General features: G+C 36.6%; 2 protein-coding genes across 2 annotated transcripts; one reads left to right on the top strand and one right to left on the bottom strand.

Annotated features, from left to right (window-relative positions):
• Nucleotides 1-1,400: 1,400 nt before the first annotated feature.
• On the bottom strand, nt 1,401-5,823 carry dnajb9a (DnaJ heat shock protein family (Hsp40) member B9a). The gene is made up of 3 exons (XM_006642899.3): nt 5,715-5,823; nt 3,971-4,200; nt 1,401-3,780 (listed from the first exon to the last, which is right to left on the bottom strand). Exons 1-3 carry the CDS (start codon nt 5,741-5,743, stop codon nt 3,347-3,349), a joined length of 693 nt encoding a protein of 230 aa, XP_006642962.3. The 5' UTR covers nt 5,744-5,823; the 3' UTR covers nt 1,401-3,346.
• Nucleotides 5,824-5,942: 119 nt separating this feature from the next.
• LOC102691318 (THAP domain-containing protein 5) lies at nt 5,943-10,035 on the top strand. Its single transcript, XM_006642900.3, has 3 exons — nt 5,943-6,159; nt 6,863-7,073; nt 9,011-10,035. The coding sequence occupies exons 1-3, from the start codon at nt 6,077-6,079 to the stop codon at nt 9,866-9,868; spliced, it is 1,152 nt and encodes a 383-aa protein (XP_006642963.2). The 5' UTR covers nt 5,943-6,076; the 3' UTR covers nt 9,869-10,035.
• Nucleotides 10,036-14,172: the final 4,137 nt, after the last annotated feature.

Below are 14,172 nucleotides of genomic sequence, written 5' to 3'. Positions count from 1 at the left end.
AAAAATACCTTTTTTAAAAAAATGGTTAAACACTCCAAAGTTTTTGTTTCTGTTGAATTTTGTCATTTTGGACAGATTGCGATCTTCATTACTAATCCCTATGCTGTCTGCACAAGCTAAAGAGAAACTTACCTAGAGAACAAAACATTTTTTATCTACCAGTAATAGTCATTTAGTTAGACATTTAGCAGCTGATTTTTTTCGTTTTGCAGAGCAAATCAGCGCTATAAAAGCAGTAGCCCGCATCAATAGCAACATTAAGCTGTTACAATTTAAAAACAAGAATTGATGCTGAGATACCTTCTTGTTAATGTTACCTCTATATGTATCATTATCAGTTAATCTTGTGCTGGGCTCACCCTAAGCATGACATTGCACAACCAGCTGAGGACTCAAGTATTGCTACAAAACAGACATCAGCAACAAATTTCATAAAAAGAAGTTCACTGAGGTACATTAGTCATGTCTGTTAGAGGTTTGTTTGTCTATACAGTAGACTATAAAGACTATACAGTATAAGGTAAGTAAAAACACCAGATGGCTAAAACTAGGACAGGGCATGTTTCCTTGGGCATCAGTGTACAGTATGTTGTGTCCATTCACCTATCCATCAGCAGAACACCACTTTTTCCTGATAAGGGTCAGGCAACTCAGAATGTATCTGGGAAGCATAGGGTGCAAGGCAGGAATACACCCTGGATGGGATAGCAGCCTATGATAGAGTGCATACACACATTCAGGAACAACCTTATTACACTAACCAGCATGACTTTTTAATGAACCTGGCCCCCACATGAAAATTAGAAGAATATGCAAATACACACAAAATGTGTCCTAGGCATGTATTTAACCCACAATTATTATGTATGGGTGAAGTTCTTGCTGTGGTTTGAGATACTGTGTTATCCATAAAGGATTAGACAGGTAATAGAGATATATCAATAGAATTTCAATAAAGGACAACATTTGTATAGAATAATTCACATTTTTCTCCCTCACCCCAAAGACATGCTAGCTAGGTTTGATTGGCTGTTCTTAATTATCAGTTATTCTGCAGCCATGCAATGGACAAGCACACTGCCAAGGACAGGAGTAGTCATGTGCTGAGTCCTTGGGCCCCATCATCTGCAATATATTCCTGTTTACAGTAACCTTTTTCTGATAATGAATACATACATAAGATTTTGGTTTGCTCTAATCAATTAAGAGAGAAGGCACTAGATGGGCATTAATTCTGTTTTTAATGCCCTTCTATGTCTACTCTGACAAGCAGCAAATAAAGACTAACCTACAGTATTTCGCAAAGCATGCCAAAATGCAGTGATAAAATCATCTTTACTTTTAATAACAGGATTTAAAAGATACATGGTGAAATTTGTTTAAATAAAAAAACTCAGAAGTATAATAATCTCCATTTTATTTTTTCACACAAGTGCACACATATTTTGTGACTCTTCAGGTCTGTTAAAATTACATACATTTCATCCATAGGATTAAAATAATGAAAGTGCAAGACAGTTTTATATCAGTTCCACATTACTACGAAGCCAGCAGTAACAGAAATGACAAAAGACGAAGTTCAGGGAAAAAAGCTGGCTATAAACATATTGCACATTATGAAACTGTAGATCACAGACAACTCTACAGAGAAGGTTTGAGGTAACAGCCTTTAAGTTAAGGTACCTAAAAAAATAAGGTGATTACAGTTGGTCTCTTTTCATTTTCTAAGTGATGGTTATACCAAAGTAACACATTAATAAAGGCAAAGTTAAAGAATGCAATTTGGAGTGCATCATCTCCTTTCTTCCCAGTGTTGAAAACCAGCCATATCACTTCTGATGCTTTCTATCCACTTGCCATTTACAGCAAATATATCTGAAAAGATTCTTATTCTACCTACCCATGAACCTTAAAAACCCTTTTTGACCTCTTTCTAAAAATATGACTTTGAATTAGATATTGAGGGAGGACTAATTTCTTAGAGATTTCAATCTCTAATTGAATTATTGTACAATATTATGCTTGCCAAATAGACTTATTCTTGTGAATTTAAAACTAGTCAATTCACTGCCACAATTAAATTTGAAAGTGCACACTTCCCTGAACATTGGCACAAATGAAAACCAAAAGAATTTTGACTTCCGGTTGTTATAGCAAATACTAATGTGTTACTTTGATGATCAGGCTCAAATCCATATAAAAAGGGACTAACTTTATAATCAGCTGGTGTTATACAAAACAAACATTAGACAAAGTTTTCAAATAATAAAAGCTAACTAACTGCTTATGCAACTCAATACAATAATTGCAAAAGTAATTTAAGCCTTCCTGAGTATAAACTGCTATGGAGGATCCATGTTTCAGCACAATTGAAGGTAAAGGTCCACTATGAGATTTTTTCCTTGCCTAACAAAATGTAAAATATCTCATAACCACTTTATCTTTAAACAAAAAAGGTGATGTATTAAAACTATATTGGCTTTCTAAGGAAGAAAATATTAGAATATGCTGCAGCATCAACAGAAAATTCCTGTCAAGGACAATATTTAAGATACCTTTTTAATACAAAATAAATCTATTTCACAGGATGAGGTTGAGTAAACTGACTTGGGCACACAGCTTACATTGAAAATTCACAATTAAAGTGTATAATTGCACGTGGTATTTCAGCTCCACAACAACTTAGGACTGTTAATGTTAAGGCTCATTCTGGGGGCCAAAGACTTAAAAGTTTTACACTAATTGTTTTTACAAAATGTATAGTATCTGCAGGAAAAACACAATGGATGAAAGTGTTTTTTTAATCTCACATTAAATGAGTTAAACTATCTTTTATGGCAAGTTATAATGGTGCAAATTAAAATTGTTTTACAAATTCTTTTGATAACACGAGCTCTTTATATCAAACTAAAGGTGATGAAATCACATTAGAGCACCAACAAACATTACACCTTCATTGGAAACAATGCTCACCACTGCAGCCCCTTCTCTGTAATTTAATGTTGTGAAATACCACTTAATGGAAGTCTGCACCTCATCCCTTAGTGGCATCCCAAAAGTTAATGTTTTTATTGCTTGTAAGCAAAATTATCCTCTTACTGCATTTGCTGCACATGAAATATCTAAAGTCTCAGAATTTTGTAATCATATGAACACAAAAAAATCAATAGCTATTTTAACAGGACTTTGTAATCTATATCTAAGTACCTGCCAAATACAAAGAACCTCACTTAAGTCAGCTTTAATTTGTTAAATTATCCTTATAATAAACAAAGTTGCTAAATGTGAATAATCACAAAACTAGTTACAAGATCATATCATTCACACTTGCAGCTCTGCATGGACTTTACGAGCCTGAACAATCAGTGTAAGTGGTGACCATGTTCCCTCTGCGTTGTGTGACAGTCCTGCAGTGTTGCTTTGATGAACCCTGGAATCTGCTTTCAGTCCTCACTGTGTGCCTTCGGGTACTATCAAAACCATTGAATGTAAACATCTTTTCCATGTCTTCAAACATATCGTCAAAGACTCCTCCTCCAAAGGAGAACTCCTTGTTTCGATTATGCGCTTCCTGGTGAGCCCGGAAGTGATTCTCAAAGTGCTTCTTCTGGTGATTCTGAGTAAAAAGGTCAAAATCTTTAAACATCTCATCAAAGTTGAAATTGAAGGGTTGATGAAAGTGATGTCTGTGTCCATTTCCTGTACCCTCATTAGGGAAAGCCCCATGTCCATACTGATCATACTCTCGCCTTCTTTTCTCATCTGATAGGGTTTCATATGCTGAAAGAAGAACAAAACTGTTTATTAAAAAAATGGATAAACCTCTTTAGCAATACAAAAATTAGCTTAAAGGAGAATCCTTTACTAGTTACACCTCAAGGATTTTAAATGACCAAACCTACTCAAAATAATGCCATTAAGACACAGAAGAATTATTCTATTGACTCATCGGGAAGTGCAATAAACTCACCTTCAGCTATTTCCCTGAATTTTGTTTCAGCATCAGGGCTCTTGTTTTTGTCAGGGTGGTACTTCATTGCTAGTTTATGAAAGGCCTTCTTAATCTGGCGTTCTGAAGCATCCTTTGGAACACCCAGAATGTTATAGTAGTCCTTTTTTGCAAGTATCAATTCTGAAATCATCAAAATGCACACCGCAAAGGTTAAAGCAGACTGTGCAGTCGCCATGTTGTTGGTTACCCTGCAAAAAAAAGCAGAAGTACAGGTGAAGATAAAAAATGTGGGTCTAATCAACTGCACAAACCTCTTGACCCATGGAACATTTCTTTCATCACATAACCTTCATAATCGATTTATTTGCAGTTTTAACTATACATCCTTCCATCCATTTTCTAATTACAGTACTTTATCTAGAGAGTCATGGAAAGAACCAGAGCCTAACCCAGCAAGCAATGGTTGAAAGACAGGACACTGGATGGACAGCAAAAATTCCATGAAAATGATTGCTATTTAGAATTTTTGGTAAAGCAGTCACTGGTAAAAGTAAAGATTGAGGAATAAAAATTAGTCACTTAGTGTATACCGTATAAATGTTATTTATACCGCTAACCTCCAAAAAATACTACTTGTTTGAAGTGTACAAAAGCAAAACGTATGGCAATATAATGGTGAGGAATAAAAATACCCCACTTATTTTCAATCTCCCTAAAATTTAAACTATTTAAAGAATATTTTTTTTAAAAAAACGTATGCATCTTCACCTTCACTACTATTGCTAACATATAATAACTCCCAAGCAGAATTACGCCCTCGATATGATCAACTACACTTATCAGGCTTGATACACACTGTGAGAAATGGCATGCAAAATGTGATTTCTAATTACAACATCCTTTAAAAAGGAACAAGGGCAGCAGCGTGCAGTAGTGATCAGGACTCGGGCCGGAGGGTCGTGGATTCAAACTCGTTGGATGAACCACTGAGCCCAGGTACTATACATCACTTATTTCAATTTCCTGTTGTATAAAGGGGTCTCCAGGCCTTCACTATAAAGACGCATATTTTCGCAAATGACTTATGTACTATAAATGTAAAATAATAAATGAATAAAAATGGTCGTTTAAAACCAACAATGTATCACACTTACTACTACTGAATAAATTATTACATTTATTTTGTGTAATTACCAAACACCCTACTTGGAAGCTTTAAAAGAAGTTTTGTGGCTGCATAACCATCCTCTACGCTACGTAACCGCTTCGCAGTTGAACAGGGTACCGGGTACCTTATTACTGCCATTACAACACACTTTATAACTTAAAGTTTTAAATTGAACGTAATGTTGATTCTTTACAATATTGCGATGTTCTGCAGGTGAACATTATAAGAACTAGATACAATGACGTCAGGCGAAAAATAGACTTGAAAAACAGTAGCCAAGCAACAGCAAGCAAGTCTCAGAGGAGGCTGTCAAACCAAAGCTCTCACAGAACTGAAAAGAGAAAGATATTGTGACTGGCTTTTCTTTAAAGTTCAGTTTGACGAATGTGTTACAGTGCATTAACAGACGCGGCTGACGTAATTTTAATAGATTTTACATCGTAATTTGTTGCCTCCTAAGCGTAGGAACAGCAGCGCACATCTCAAAACACAAATTAATCACCATATACAATTGAAAATGACAAATTGTTACATTATATTATGCCTCCTAAACGCGCCTGAATATAAATTCAATACAAAAAGCTTATAACGTACCAGAGAGAGACCCCAACTCCCGTCCGCATTGAAGACAATCAAACACTGATGACGCCCGTGCTACTGACATTCCGCTTAGTGCCACTGCATTCCAGAACCGAAACACCACGAAGCGCAGTCTGATTGGTCTGTTACCGTACCATGTGACTCTTGTCACTCCGAGCACGTGGAAGGCTGTTGTAGTCTGAAGTAAAAACATCATATCCGGCTATAAGTATACGTCATCACCCGGAATTGGAACACCTTTCAAAGGGAAGTACACAAGAGTGTACATGTAAAAAAGGCTGTATGCAGGGTTATTGCTAAAATACTGTGAAACAAATTAAAAATATAGAAAATAAGAGACTCGGGCCTCATGAATTATGCCCCGCTATTGTGCTGCAAAACTCTGTAAAAATCGAGGAGGCTTGCCTTCGAAAGACAATAAGAAAATTAGTTTCTATCCGTAAGTTTTGCCTTAAAAACATATCACATTTATGAGATAAATCACGCAGGTGTTGTATGATGCGTTGTCATGTGTTATGTTTGAAATTGTTTATATGTGTAATAATTGAACTTTTCACAGATATTTAAATATATTCTGCTTTTCTTATTTTTTTCTATAACAAGTGCGCTTGATTATAATTATTACTGCAACAGAAAACAGAATTTGTAATAAAATGTTTAAAAGTGTCCTTATAGTGGTGTACAAAAATGAATAATTTAAAATAAATCTGAAAATGGATTAAAATAGCAGGGAAAATCTTCTAATGTACTGTGTACACATTTTACTTTAAAACGGTTCCAAAACACCGACCTGAAGCAGACGTTGACGTTTATAATTAATTGATTAGTTAAGTCTAATGTAGGTTAATATACTCTTTATAACCCAGGGTAATGATACTGAATGTGAGAGCAAATGTTGAACATAATTCAGTTGCTCATAATTCATTATTCAATTGGTACTGAAATGAACAGATACACATCTCACTTAGACATGAAAGTTAGCTTACAGAGCTACATAACGGAAAATGTGGCATATTCAAACGATTGTTATTAAAATGGGACAAATCTTAATTGCCCCAAAATCGGATACAATTTTATTTTTTTATGTAAGGACAACCGTGTATAATTTTTCTTACCATTAGTGTTTTATGTATCTTCAAAAGGTTCCCACTGCAAGACCAAGTACGACTTCAGCAATGGGTAATTAACATGAAACGCGAAAACTGGACACCGAGTAGACATCAATACCTGTGCAGCGATCACTTCACGGAGGACTCTTTTGATATGCGTTGGGGAATACGGTATTTGAAGCACAGCGCTGTACCTACAATTTTCCCTTTATCATGTGATCAACACGAAGAACAATCTATGCAGGTAAAACATATTAGAACAATTAGAAGGGATACGTGTTGTTTATTTTAGGTGATGCTTAAGTTTGCGATTATTCTTGTTTGTTTTACTCGATTGTTATTTTAATTAACCGATGTATTAGTACTTTAATTATCACATAATGGAGGGTTACTTGTTGCCCTGTAATGGACTGGCGTCCATTGTTTGCCAGGATAGACTCTGGCTCCCCTGAAACCCTTAATTGGATGAAGCAGTTAGAAAATGGATAGATTGGAGGGTTGCTTATGTTATTTACATGCTTTATACTGTAGTAAATTATGCAACGGTATGGGGGTGGGCTTGATTATATACTAATTAGGCTATTTACAACAGTTTTCTGCATCGAGACCGCACAAATGTCAAGACTGTACTGTACCAAAAGATGAAAATGAAACTAAAAGATTGTCATCCTATCTACCTATTTTCACAGCACGATGTGAATCTTGTCTCTTAGCACTTTACAAAAGAGTTTAAAATACACTGAGCCTTATTGGGGCAGGGGGCAACACTCTATACATGCACAGGTAACGGACAAAAAATGGAAACGCCTGGGTAAATGAGGGACATCAAGTGTATTAAAATCTTGGACTTCCAGATAAGTGTGGATAGGTGTGTGTTAATTAAGCAATGAACATAGTAGCATGCTTAGTGTCATGTATAAAAAATGCTGGATGGGTCTTTTTTCTATAAATGGCTAGCTTTATCTATGGCTAGCTTGACTTCATGAGGAGACGGTGGTGGCTTTGATAGAGGGGTGATTGTTGGGATGTTTGGCAGGAGCTTCATGTCCCACACACATCGGTGCCTAAGGTGATGTCAGCATGGGAATCCAAGCGAAAGACTTGAGCAAAGGGCAGCAGTGGGTGGAAACGCATGTCCAGGATCAAGATCTCTGTGTATTTGAAGTAAATAAAGTAGGTGAGCAACTGCAGATGAATTCTCAAAATATTTCAACCAGGGGCACAGGGCTGCACAGAGCAGGATACTGTAGTTTGGTTGCAGTGCAGAGTGTCTTGATCTTTACACCTGGAAGTGCGCATTTGTGAATCTATTAGAGGAAAGAGAAATGTGAAATGGTCATATGAGTCATTCTTCATCACGTTCTTGATCACCAGAACCCAATCGAGCTTTTGTGAGATATTCTGAACCATCGCCATTGGCATTTTCCATCTTCATCAACCTGGCGTCGGTTGATTAGCTTGCTCTTGAAGAGTAGCACTGCATCCCTCCTGCAGAATTCCAGACACTTGTAGAGACTAGTATGCCCCAGCGCCAACAGGCCACACTGACCGCACATGCTGGCCCAATACTCTATTAATTTCCATCAGCGTTTTAACAGTTTCCATTGGTGTTTCCATACTTTTTGTCCACTGCCTGTGTGTTTATAATAAAATGATATTCTAGTTTAGGTATTGGTTGAATGGTTTTAAGTGTCATTTTGATTAATTCATCATTTGATATTGTGCCAGCGACTGTGACAAACTCAGATGACTCAATTAAATCATCACATAACTGAGAGGACTGATTGAACATAACTTATGCATTGATTTAGTCTGTTTTTCTGGTAATGTTGGAGACTGGAGTAAATGCTCTCACTGAGGCCAGGCCGCCATTACCAATTAGTCAGGGTTTTGTGTAGACACCCCAATGGGCATTAATGAATGTAGCATGGATGTGCAGTACAATACACTAAGAATTGCGTACGACAAACCAGTTGAAGTGGTGTGTGATGGTGTGTGTTAGGCAGGGGTATCTAGTTGCTACAGTACTACATGACTGACAGACTTCACAGAGGTTTATTTATTTATTCTGAAATCATTACAAAAAATTACACATCTGCTTTTCATATTGTTGTGAATAATTTGCATTTTGGAATTATCTGAGCTCATTTGTAACATCTCCAAAATATACTTATTTTCCAGGATGAGTGGAATAGACGTCATGTTAAAAAGAAAGCAAGACCTAAAGAGAAGATGTCTGATATCAAAGATACTAATAAGTCTGTCAGGCCTTCCTCACCTTCTAAGAAGAAAGCGCTCATTTTGAAAAATGAAATTCCCAAAGAAAAAGAAGATAGATGTTGCACTGAATGTCCTAGAGAGGAAAACATAGTAAAAAATGACAAAAATGAGACTGAAGGTGACGTATGCCAGATCAAGACTGTTTTTCTCATAGAAGCTCTTGAACCGGAAGGAACGTCATCTTGTGAGGTTTTTGAAATCAATACTTCATTTGCAGAAACCAAATACAATACCCAACTGACAAATGATGAGTCTGAAGGAGTGAGGACATTGGTAACTCCTACATCCCTTTCTGGCAGTGGGTCCAGTGATACACAGCGCTGTCCTGAATCAGATTCCCCTGTGACTGTGGATTATGCAGAAATCCCAGGTGCTTGTAGTTCAGATGAAACATCACATGAAAGACTGAAAACAGCTCTCAAAGAGACAATTAAAATGCTTCCTCTCAGTCTGCATAGGAAATATAGCAGAGATTCTGCAGAGGAATCTGAAAGGGAGATCTGCAGTGCAGATCACATTTTACTTTATGAGCATTCATACTCAAAGCAAGACATTGACAAAGACCACCTATGGACCAAGATCGCCAGTCTTCACACAAAGATAACACAGCTGGAAAAAAAAGAGGAGAAAACTGTAGCTAAAATAAACTCTCTGGAAAATGTAATAGCTCAGTTGAAGAAGGAGAACATTGTTTGTGAAGAAAAGAGGAGAGTCCTAGAGAACTACTTCACATCTCTTGAATTTGCAATGGTTCAGTGATTATATCCTTCACTGTGAAGCGAACAGACTCCAGCCCATAACAGTCAATGGTGCAAAATCGGTTTGTATTTTGTGTATAGATTTTGCCTGTACTTTGGCCATTAAAAACTGCATATGCTGTTGTGTAAGATAATATACAAATCAACATTAAAATATAAACAAGTGAAGGTTATGCAGTCTTGTGGTTATGTTTGTATTTGAAAAATGTACCCCCCTATTAAAACAAATTAGGCATAGTAGGTTAACTGCATAATTTTTACTTGGAACAGTTTAACAAATTAGTGACTATTATTATGATAACATCTATTGTAGTGCATATATACTGTAATTTAACTTGGAGCTTGAGAATCATGTAATCAGGTAATATATGAGGCTCATATTACACATGAGCCTTATTTCAAACTTTTTTTTTACTTTTCAGTGTGGAATCAATCTCTGATTCTTCCATAATACAGATAGCATATTTGCTTTTTATATAATGTTGTACATGCATGGTAAACAAACACTGAAACACAAGAGCATTTGTTTTACATTTGTTGTTAACTCTCAGGCCTCTTATTCTGTAAATGGTGACATTCTGTATGAGATTAAACTAATGGTGCAGCATTAAATGGAAGTTAAATTTACATTCCACTCTGAATATATGTGTATTTTAAATATAATGTGCACAAGTTTACACTAATTAATTTAATCTGTGAATTTGTTAACATGAAATTCACAACAGACTTAATCATAAATGAAGTGAAGGAAGGTTTACAGGTACTTAATGATCCATGAAAATCAAAATTTAGTATGTATGTCTAAGAATTTACTACACCTTTATAAGAAATGTGACGTCAAATTATATTATTAAGATCTCACATGCTTCAAAATTCAGGATGTTAAAATTCTTTGAGGGTCTTGAACGTTACAGCAAACCTTTTGAATGTAGAAGTTGTTAGCAAGGCTTAAAATGACGCCACAGATACAAATTCAGACTTCATCTTAACTTGTACACTTAATTAAAGAATACAGTATGTTGTTTATTTTTTGTGACATTTGGTGCTTCTTAAGATTCCTGTAAATAAAGTTTCTTTTTTACTTTGTTTGGGCAGAGTAGTGAGGTTAATTGCAATTGAATTATCCTATCTTAAAAATGCAGTCTTTACATGACTGTGACTAAAAAAAAGCACACTTTTTAAACAATTTAATTTTGAAGAGGTATGTTTTTGTTTGCACACATAGATGCACCTATGATCTGCGGGAAATTTGTCTCCCTCATGGGATTTGTAGTTCATTTTGCATAAGTTTTGGAGACAGTCTACTCAAAATGTTGTCCTTCCTTTGCCCCTTTCAGGTTATAAAAACAATGGTTATTACTAAACTAGTCAGTATAAGGAATTCAGTGTTGTCATTAAGGTTGAAATGACCCTTTTGTGCATTGGTGCATTGTTTCAGGTCAGTTTCCATCAGTCTTGGAAGTTTTTCCACTCCATGAAGAGGTGATTAAAATCCACATCATTGTGTGTCACTTTGGTTAATACTTTGGTCACCAGCAGCCATATCACCCTGCAACTCACAACTGGCAACCCACTGAAGCTAAGCAGGTGTGAGCCTGGTCAGTACCTGGATGGGAGACCTCCTGGGAAAAACTAAGGTTGCTGCTGGAAGAGGTGTTAGTGGGGCCAGCAGGGGGCGCTCACCCTGCGGTCCATGTGGGTGCTAATGCCCTGGTATAGTGACGGGGACACTATACTGTAAACAGGCGCCGTCCTTCGGATGAGACGTAAAACCGAGGTCCTGACTCTCTGTGGTCATTAAAAATCCCAGGGCGCTTCTCGAAAAGAGTAGGGGTGTAACCCCGGTGTCCTGGCCAAATTTCCCCCCTGGCCTTTACCCCATCATGGCCTCCTAATAATCCCCCTCTATGAATTGGCTACATTACTCTGCTCTCCTCCCCACTGATAGCTGATGTGTGGTGAGCGTTCTGGCGCACTATGGCTGCCGTCGCATCATCCAGGTGGATGCTGCACATTGGTGGTGGTGGAGGGGAGACCCCATTACCTGTAAAGCGCTTTGAGTGGAGTGTCCAGAAAAGCGCTATATAAGTGTAAGCAATTATTATTAATAGCAGATACAGTGTAGTTTACCTTGTAGGCAATATTTTATCTCCATTTGTTCTTCACTGCCTACATTGTGAAGAATTAGGTTTTTGATTCTTCAGGATTCTTTGAAGGAAACAAGAAGAAAATGGTTTATTTACAATTCAATGGCTCTCCACAGGATAATCTGACAGAAAAAAAGAAATGAGCAAATTTCTCATTTAGCAGAAGATGTAGTAGAAGAATGGGTGAATCCACTCTCAAAATGACGATGGCTTCTGATGTGTTTCTAGCACTAGTGTCAATAAATCCCTGTGAAAAGAGGCAGATGCAAAAATCAGTGTGATCATTACAAGTAGAGGTCAAATGGCAGAGGCCAAAATGTACAAAAAATGCAAAAAGTGAGATTACTGTAGAAGCATGATGCAGTACCTTCTTGGTGATGTGCCTATAGGGGCCTTGTGTATATGTGCTGATTGACTTGTATTTGCTGTACACACTGTTGTATACAGTGGCTTATGTTACAGCAGAAGGTACAATAGTTGGCATTGATGGAGGCTGAGGACAGTAAAAGAAACTGGATAAAAAGGCAGCAAGCAAGTGTTGTGCAATTAAATAAAGCAGTAGACGTTCTCTTGTCTTGTCTGCTCTTCTTCCAGATTTTATGTATGTCTAGGCTGCTCTTCTACTTTCAGACCCTGTCCATTCTTCACCTTTACTTTTCTATGAATAGGCTTCATTACTCTGCTCTCCTCCCCACTGATAGCTGATGCGTGGTGAGCGTTCTGGCGCACTATGGCTGCCGTGGCATCATCCAGGTGGATGCTGCACATTGGTGGTGGTGGAGGGGAGTCCCCATTATCTGTAAAGCGCTTTGAGTGGAGTGTCCAGAAGAGCGCTATATAAATGTAAGCAATTATTATTATTATTATTATTATTATTATTATTATTATTACTTGTTGTGGAATTAATTTCTCACAAAAATCATAATTTACTCTCGGTCCTTCACCACCTTTCAGTATTTCCTCAAAATGACTAGTGTCAACTTAATTGTACAGTTTATGAAGTTTACACTCGTACCCCCTACCAATTCTAACCTCATTTTCATTTGCCCTACCTCACATATTTGTTTTTCACACTCTTTCCTGTACACATCTGAAGAAGACTCTAAAGTCTAAACATTGTCATTGTTTTTTTCTACATTTTAGCATTGTATTAACCTTTACTTGTTCCTTTGCAGCTTGAACACTGGCACAACTCCCCGATCTGGCTTGTACTGTTAATGTAGAGTTCTCTTCCAGCTCTAGCTTTTCTAGCTTTGAGATTTGTGTAGTGTATATAACTTGTTCAAAGAAGCCTCTCTTTGAGACAAGAAGAAGCAAAAGTGTTAAAAGTACCAATAATAAAATACTCCTTCCACAATAGCTTACATTTCCCACTTGAAATTGTTTGCTAGGAGCACATTCTTAAGATAAAATTATTGTGTATCTAGAGGTGGGACTCTCATATAGCTTTGACAGAAACAGACTTTTCCTGCAGACATAGCTCTGACTCAGATTTGTCGCTAAGCAACAGTTTCATCAGATTTAATAAGGATATAACCTCACTTAAAACAATCCTTTCAGATATGATTCTCCTACCAAGCGTAATCCTACAGCAAAATATTATCAAATTTCCAATATTACATGAGATATTCCTTGAGATAATCAGATCAGTATATTCTTAAAATGCACCCAGAGGACAACTATGTTTAGATGCACTCAGAAAATATCATGTCTCAGGGTACGTAGCCTTTCTGAGTGAAAAGGAGTTAAGATATTGTTTCTTTGTCCTGAAAAAGTATTATTTTCTTTTTCATTCTTGCAGACTCTGGATATTTTAAATATACTTTTTGAAGTTTTTTTGAAAACTATGAAATGTAAAGAATTTCCTGAATTATTTTCAGAATCAGAAAAAATAGTTGTTTTCTTGCGGTCCTCTAGATAAATAAGCTTTTCTTGCTACATATAAATACCCTTTTTCACTAAAAACAAAAGAGGAGAGGGTTTAATTATTATTAAGAAAAATAAATATTTTTGTTTTTGGCACAACATTTTTGGAAAATGAATGGATTTTAATTCTCTTTAGAGTTGGTACAGTGGTTCCCCTTGGTAAACTGATACATGAAGAGCTTTTCTTATTTAATACATCCATGAGGTGGCACTGTTTCCTCAAAGCATAGAA

This window comes from Lepisosteus oculatus, chromosome 7 (assembly GCF_040954835.1).
Source record: "Lepisosteus oculatus isolate fLepOcu1 chromosome 7, fLepOcu1.hap2, whole genome shotgun sequence".
Lineage (NCBI taxonomy): Eukaryota > Metazoa > Chordata > Actinopteri > Semionotiformes > Lepisosteidae > Lepisosteus > Lepisosteus oculatus.
Note: the sequence above shows the minus strand (reverse complement) of the source record. Positions and strands in the feature narration are given on the sequence as shown.

What these genes read in the sequence shown, in the direction of transcription:
- dnajb9a (XM_006642899.3), bottom strand. Translation starts at nt 5,743, where the DNA reads ATGCGGACGGGAGTTGGGGTCTCTCTCTG. An exon ending in GGAGTTGGGGTCTCTCTCTG is followed by an intron (nt 4,201 to 5,714) that starts GTACGTTATAAG and finishes TTTTTTTTGCAG; the next exon opens with GGTAACCAACAACATGGCGA. An exon ending in ATTCAGGGAAATAGCTGAAG is followed by an intron (nt 3,781 to 3,970) that starts GTGAGTTTATTG and finishes TTCTTCTTTCAG; the next exon opens with CATATGAAACCCTATCAGAT.
- LOC102691318 (XM_006642900.3), top strand. Translation starts at nt 6,077, where the DNA reads ATGCCCCGCTATTGTGCTGCAAAACTCTGTAAAAATCGAGGAGGCTTG. An exon ending in AAGAAAATTAGTTTCTATCC is followed by an intron (nt 6,160 to 6,862) that starts GTAAGTTTTGCC and finishes TATCTTCAAAAG; the next exon opens with GTTCCCACTGCAAGACCAAG. An exon ending in ACGAAGAACAATCTATGCAG is followed by an intron (nt 7,074 to 9,010) that starts GTAAAACATATT and finishes CTTATTTTCCAG; the next exon opens with GATGAGTGGAATAGACGTCA.